We start from the raw sequence: 7,616 nt of genomic DNA on the forward strand, positions 1-7,616 counted from the left end.
ACTGCAGTCACACCAGCTCTGGACAAGGAGTATACAATACCAAGCCAGTGGGTCTCAAGAGTGTGTTATGTACCTCGCAGATAAAGGCAAGGCCATAATGCTGACTAAACCATCTGGATACAAAGCGACCTGTTGCCTCCCATCTGACACCTGTGGGGCAGGATGATGGTGTTTCACGGGGCCCTGGACACTGAGGGTTCCCTTTGCCTGCCCACGCTGCCATGTCTGGATAAAAAGGTTTCAAAGGAACTTATGGATGCCATATGTTTCCAAGTGCTGATCACACCAAATGTGCAGTCACTCACATTGCACATTTCTTCCTTTCTTCATTCTGTTTTGCTGTGTGTGCTGCTACATTCATTTTATGACTACTTTCTGCTTTTTATAGTTTAAAGTGGGTTATGTTTTGCTGCTGGTCAGCTTTAGATGTTGTACCTGATTAGTTTTATGGGCTGTACTGGTTAGCTTATTTTCTCAATTTCCACATGGGCTGCCTGTTACCAGGGTGAGCGGTAATACTTTGACTGTATGTTACAGATAACAGAGTCCAATAGGAACAGATCTGTAGAATTAAACAGCTGAGGTTCTCACGTACACACAGCTTACATTTTGTGATTTCTTCGCTTCAGTATAACACTAGTTAGGTCCTGAGGACTGAGTTGGTATTAGCCTTTACAGTGTCTTGGGTGTGTTCTTGGCATGTATTTTGTTATGTCTGAGGCAGTAAATGATGAGTAAGTAAGACTGGAAGACAGGCTTAAAAATGCCCTCCTGAAGAAAACTCAAGTACTAATGTAGATGCGTTTTTGTGAGCAGGCCTTTTGTGGAGTGCCATGTGCTTTGATTTCAAAACTGATTTGTGATTCTGATATTTTACTAAGTCACTTTAATTATTTATTCCCTTACATTCATGTGTGCAATGGACAGCAGTGCCTTTAAAAAATGGTTTAATCATTCATTAAACTAACAATTACTCAAAAGATCAACACAGCGAGAAGGCGCTGCCCATTAACAGTTATTGAAGTGCCTGTAGATCAGAGCCCTGCCAATTAACGGAAAGTGTGGGCTCTGTGCTAGAGGCTGTTGGAGCTCTGCGTGCCAGACCCATGGCTGCCTGTTTGCCATCCTTTGTGCTTCTTCTGCATCAGAGGCTCAGCCCCTTCTAGGTCCCATAACTTTGCCCATCCCTGCTCTCTGCAGGGCAAGGCACCTGCTGTTGTACGGGTGTATCCTCCTGGCACCCTAACAAACCACAGTCCTGAAAATACAGCCCTGTCTGCTCCCTCCATCTTGCTCCCCCAAAAAATCACACAGACCCCACTGCAGTGGGGAAAACGGCGTGGGCATCTGTGTGCCTGGCTGTGAGCCTCAGCACAGGGGCCAGTTACTTGCAAGTCAGGATGTCTCAATCTGGAGAAGGTTTAGTCTTTTTTTTTTGAATCTTCCCTGTCCTACCAGGGAGCCTATAAAGTAGTCGCTGTTAGGTGAAGTAGTAGGCTGTTGCAGCGCTAGTGTTGTCTGCCTTGTTACTTGCTGCATATTTTTTTTTGCAGAAGTATCAGCTATATTTCTTCTCAGGAAACTCATACTGAGGGTTCCACCACCCATCTGGATCTGCAGGCCATCCTGGATTGGCTTCCTTCTGGAAATGCAAGTACAGTTGAGAGTAGCAGTTACTAACAAAATAGGATCGGTTACTTTGCTTTTGCTTATGCAAAGGATTAACTGTGGATCCAAAGCAATTTCCATCAGGCAGGATAGTGATGGCCCAATGGCAATTGCTCTCACTCCTACTTCAACACCACGAAAAAAGTCTATCTTTGTTAAAATTCTGAATTCTATTACATTTAATTATATAATCTGTTTTTCTGTTTTCTCTGCTTTTCTCTTGGAAGGCTATATGTAACTTCCGCCGTATCAGGTGCAGGTTACAGTTGTACTGTGGGGAAAATGGATTTATTTTTATTTTGCTCATTTTTATATATACAGAATTCTTCCTCACAGCAACTATACTGTCTCAAGATGTAACACGGTTACTGGACCCTCTCTCCAGTGGCAAAACCGCAGCGGCGACGCGGCAAAAAGCGTCCTACAGCAGGCTCTCACCTACAGCAGGCTGCAGAGGACCTTGTCCAGGTGGGTCTTGAATATCTCCAGAGATGGAGAGTCCACAACCTGCCTGGGCAGCCTGTTCCAGTGCTCCGTCATCCTCAGAGTAAAGAAGTTCTTCCTCATGTTCAGACGGACCTTCCTGTGCCTCAGTTTGTGCCCATTGCCCCTTGTCCTGTCGCTGAGCACCACTGAAGTTTTGCAGAAGCATGGTAAAGCTACTTCAGTGTCAATAACATTTCTGGAGTAAATAGAAGCCACAACATATGATGAGACAAATGTGACTGCATAGCAGCTTGATCAGAACTTTCAGGTAGTTGTTACCAGGAGCAATGCTCAAACCTGCGCCACTCTAAGGTGACTGACAGAGAACCGTATTTCGCTGGCACTCTTCAGTCTTCAGGGAAGGATCAGCAACCAACAAGAGCATAGCAATCTTGAAAATGTCTTTATGGAGAATAATACTGTTTATTTTTAAAACTATATGCAGTCTTTATACAAGTAACATTGTTGTGGACATGATGGCTTAAGGATGCAAGAGAGGTGGTGTATGTATGTAGATTAACAGCCTAAATGAAGACAGACTTCTCAGCCCTTACAGAGTAACACCTTTCTCCAAGGCAAGTGATGGACCACAGAGAAGCATCATTACAGTTTACAAGCCCAGCTGAAACAGCCAGCAGCTGGTGGGAAAAGTTAATTGCCTTTTGTTTCAGGCACAAAGATGACACTGACGGGGTCCCACTGATGAGGGACACTGACTCCTGCAGCATGCTTTTGTATGTGGTGTGAAAATGGGTACTCAACACCTTTGGCTCTTTCAAAGGCCAGCTTTGGTGTCTGATGGAAGTCAATGATACACCATTCAGTGAAGCAGACTTACACACTTGTCCCCCAAAGGAATCCTTTCATTTCCATGACAGTTAGACTGGGTTTTGAAATCAGCACTGACTGTCCCAGCGAAAATTAATGGCTTAGAAGGAGAAATGATTTAATCATCAACCCACTGATACGGCATTATAATGTGCCAGGGTTTGAATAATTGCTAAAATCTGCAAGTAAAATTTTTATTTGGACTTTCTTTGGAAGGATTTAGCAAAAGAAATTTTCCACGTGCCTATGGCAGAACTTTAGACTGCAGCGGTGGGAAGGGACCTGGTGTAAGGGCGCACCTGCAAACCTGAGCATGGGCCACACGAATCCTTATGCACCTCCAGAAACCCATCTTCCCTTCCTGTGTAAGTGGAAATGCAATTCCTTAGCCACATTTCCCTGTCTTTCTGTATTCAGTGGAGGGGGAAATATGCAACAAAAGTTGTATTACACTGATTTAGCATCTGCTGCAGGGGAGAACCAAAAAGACTGGTAAGATGAGAAATGTTAAGTGACTGCAAATATTTTCCCAGTCTTAGACATTTTTTCACTTTTCCTTAGAGGGCTAAAAGAGAAGAGAAGAAAACCTACCCATACAGTGTTTGGACATGTGAATTCTAGTGCAACTTTCATTGACCCTCTCTCCTTTCCTCCAGATAAAAATAACCTAATCTTTTATAGTTTTATTTGGTTTGTTTTTTTACTTCCTTTGTCCTCCTTAAGAGAAATATTAATAAATCTCACCAGCAAGCAGAGTACGAGTGTGTGAGAGACTGTTAAAAGTAACCTAACCACTGCATATGTTATTTATGATTTGTAGGGAAGAAGTCAGAATATTCCCCACGTTTCAGCAAGTCCTTTTCAAATCCCTAAAGGCTAACTTCTTCTGAAAATACCTTCCAATTCTGTATTCTAGGACCAGCAAAAAAATGTAACCTGTGTGTGCAAGAAGGAGGTTGCCCATAAACATATCACAAATAAAAAAGTAAACACCACTGCTGATGCAAGCAAAAGCTGCAAATTTTATGAACTACAGCTACCAAGTACACTGTTGAGCTATTTTCCACAGCAAGTGGCTACAAGCCATGCCTCTGTATTTTATTCACTAGTGAGGGCTTGCTCTTTCCTCCTTCAAGCCAGACTGAGGTCCCTCTTGCCTGTTATCATGGATTTTAACTACCTTATCTCAGTCCTCTGTAAAATGAAATGAACTCACTGTCTTGGTTTATTCCTTCTCCTTTGGGGCTGTGCCTTTTTCAATATTGCTAAGTTTGCAAGACTTTGGATAAGCAGATCCTGTGGCTATGAAAGAGGCTGAGGAATCATGAAGCAAGACACTCAGTAACACACCTTTATTGAGCTGTACAAATCACCAGTAACAGAGACAGTCAGGTGGCTTGAGTTCACAAAGTGGTACCTTTAAAAAGGGAAAAGGGAAAAGGGACGTGCTGTAGCTCTGTAAGCTACAAACCTATGACAGAAAGCATATCAGAGAGAAGGAATTAAAAACAAAAAATAGCAAGAAACAGGGCAAGCGGTGGAGAGCAGTGCTGAGGAAATGAGTGCAGGAAAGTTGAGAAAGATTCACCTGTCCCTGGTTTGCGTCTTGGGAAGTGAGACGATCTGAAGCCCTCTGGGCCATGACAAGGAGGCTGGAGAGAAAGCACTCTCTGGGCTGGAGTCACCCAGGAAGAGCAGATGACTGAGAGGGACACAGGAGGGGACAGAGGGTTGGCTTTATGAGGTGGTTCTGCAATCAATCAGTTTGCGAAGGCTCCTCCGGAAACTGTCATCCAGAAAGGCGTACAGGAAAGGGTTGAAGCAGCTGTTGGCATAACTCAAGCTAGTGATGAAGTAGGAAATCCCGATGATGAGTGGAGTTTGTGGGATGTCTGTAGTGAGGGCCACCACTGTGCTAAGGTGATATGGTGTCCAGCAGAACAGGCACACAGCCAGGATGACAACAACCATCAGCGTCACCTTTTTTTTGGCTTTGTCTAGCGCTTTTGCATTGCAATGGAGGTGCACACGTCTCAGTCTGCACAGCATGGTGGTGTAGAGGATGCAGATGGTGGACACTGGGATGGCAAAGCCTAAAATAAGGGTGTAGATCCGACTGCCTTTCCACCAGAGGCTCTCAGGGTGGGGGAACACGAAGACACACTGGGAGCGTCCCTGCTCCTTGTATATCTTAGCAAAGACAGTGAAGGGCAGGATGATGACTGTGACGAAGGACCAGACGCAGAGGCTCACAATCTTGGCGGCTCGGTAGGTGCGGTAGGACATCTTCCTGGACTTGGTGGTGGCCACCACAACCAGGTAGCGGTCAATGCTCATGACAGTGAGGAAGTAGATGCTGGAGAAGGTGTTGTACTGGTCTATGGAAATGATGAGCTTGCACATGAACTCTCCAAAGGGCCACTGCAGGAGCAGGTAGTCAGCAATGTTGATGGGTAGCACCAAAGTAAAGAGCTCATCAGCAATGGCCAGGTTGAGGATGAAGATGTTGGTGACCGTTTTCATCTTCGGGGCTTTGAGGATTACATAGATGACGGCAGTGTTGCCTATCAGCCCCACGGCACAGATGACCGAGTAGATGACAGGCACCGTGACATAGAAGCTGGGGCTCAGCAGGGGAGTGGATATATTCAGACCCCCATCCCCTCTCACAGTGCAGTCTGCACACGACGAATTGGTCTCAGGGAGGGAGGGGATCTCCATGGCCACAGGAGAGGGTGGCCAGGCCCACTGGCGATGGGAACGACTTGAAAGCGGGGGAAAAAAGGTGAGACCCCTGCGCTTCTCCTCCAGTGCATCCAGCCACCCAGGTCTCACATATGCTGCCTGCTGCCACTCTGCTGGGAGCAAGGGGAGATCACCAAGAGCTCAGTCTGTGACAGAGGATCCCACCATCCTCCCCAAGTGGGGATTGTCCCCCACCAGCTGCCCCTTCCCTCCTCCCGCACCGACGGGGACCGTCTGGGGTCAGCACCCAGCCTCGAGGTCCCCCAAAATGAGCACCCTCAGGTGACAGAGCTCACCTGAGAACCCAAGGGTCTGATCTGGTCGTCTTCCCTGCTGGCCCTCCGCAGCACCTCTGGGCACCGCAGAGGGTCAACGGGGAAGGCGACCGGATCGGACCAAGGAACCCATGCCCTCGGGGGGAGCCGTTGTCTTTGGGATACTCCCCAAAAAGCAAAGCAACCTTCTTTCCCGACGGAGTCGAGGGATTTGGAAGGGGAGAAAGGATGCACTGACCTCTGCCAGCCCGGCTGCGGTGGCTGGGGTCCCGGAGCAGGGCAGGGGTGATGCGGGTCGCGGGTCCGTGCAGGAGGGGATGCCGGTGCCGCTTCTTCTCTCGTCTCGATCTAGGTAGCAACAACGAGGTGACAGGAACCGCGGCGAGGATGGTTTAAAAGTCGGGAGCTGGATGCCGCCGGGAAGAGATTTGTGCGATCACCCGAAGACCCGGCTCCTCCCAGAGCCGGCGAGGTGTGGCAGCGCAGCCAGCGGGAGAGAAACCCCAGCTCCCGGTGGCATCTGCTCGTCGGCTCCGAGAGCCGAGCATCCCCCCCTCCCCTGCCCGGTCAGGGGATGCTGTGCATCTCGCCGCGAAAAGGCGTTTGTCACGGGGGTGGGTACGGAGCTGCAGCAGGGGTGTGGGTACCGAGCTGCAGCAGGACGCATGCCCGCCAGTTCCTGTGCTGTGCTCCCCCCCGGCACTTTTCACTCCTTCACGCTGCGATGATGATGGACTTGAACATAACCCCGGGGGAGGCAATCTTTTTGAGTTGGAGGGTAATTCAGAGTTCCTGATCATCCCGTTTTTTCAAAAAGCGTGTGGAGTAAAATCTGTCTCACTTCAGTTTTATTTGTTTTGCATCTTAAATGAGGTTGAATTCTATGGGCTTGTAGTACATCTGATTACCAGCAGTACTGATCAGATACATTAACGCCAATTACCAATAAATTACTAATAATGTAATACGTGCAACTTTTGGCAAGTAATTTGGCAAAACTGTTTAATATCTCTAAGGTAACACCACGGAGTGAGAGATAAACACAGTCTGGCCCTGTTTGTCCAGTTTTCTGATGCATAATTACCTAGATTAGCAGGCTATCACAAACATGAACATCTAAGCAAATAAATTAATGAGTAAATAGATTAAATAGTACAAGCAAAGTAGCTTTGCTTCATATTAGTTATGCTTTCTAGTGCTCTGTCTTATTTTATTCTATACTTCTAGCTATAAAATATAGCAAATGATACTTCACCATACAGAGTACACTGTCGGCTCTGTGATTCTCGACTTCCTTTATGGAAAGATTTGAGAAGAAAAGAAGTTTACACACCTGTGTGCTCCCACACAAACGACATCAGTACTATGCTGCAGGCTTATCATGGAGTTTTGATCCCTTTTCTGCGCATTTTATATTTTCTACTTTCACAAGCCAAGCAATGAAAATGTCACCCTTCCTATGAAGTTTACTGCAAACTAGCATTTGAGTCAGGTTTTCTGACTCAAAGACAGTTGCTCCAAAGTGAATATAGCTTTGGAAACTTTCTCTAAAAAGTATGTTTTTAATTTTGGATGCAATCAAAACTTCTGGTTGAAGGAAGGGGTTAAAGGGAT

The 7,616-nt window shown here is 46.6% G+C and overlaps 1 protein-coding gene across 2 annotated transcripts; it reads right to left on the reverse strand.

Moving 5' to 3' along the window:
- Positions 1 to 4,377: 4,377 nt before the first annotated feature.
- On the reverse strand, positions 4,378 to 6,586 carry NPBWR1 (neuropeptides B and W receptor 1). Of its 2 annotated transcripts, none has more exons than XM_075415273.1 (2): positions 6,241 to 6,586; positions 4,378 to 5,837 (listed from the first exon to the last, which is right to left on the reverse strand). In XM_075415273.1, exon 2 carries the CDS (start codon positions 5,701 to 5,703, stop codon positions 4,720 to 4,722), a length of 984 nt encoding a protein of 327 aa, XP_075271388.1. In that variant the 5' UTR covers positions 5,704 to 5,837; positions 6,241 to 6,586; the 3' UTR covers positions 4,378 to 4,719. The 2 variants fall into 2 exon arrangements, with proteins under 2 accessions (XP_075271388.1, XP_075271389.1); XM_075415274.1 differs by having other exon boundaries at positions 4,378 to 5,840.
- Positions 6,587 to 7,616: the final 1,030 nt, after the last annotated feature.

Source organism: Opisthocomus hoazin, chromosome 3 (genome assembly GCF_030867145.1).
Source record: "Opisthocomus hoazin isolate bOpiHoa1 chromosome 3, bOpiHoa1.hap1, whole genome shotgun sequence".
Lineage (NCBI taxonomy): Eukaryota > Metazoa > Chordata > Aves > Opisthocomiformes > Opisthocomidae > Opisthocomus > Opisthocomus hoazin.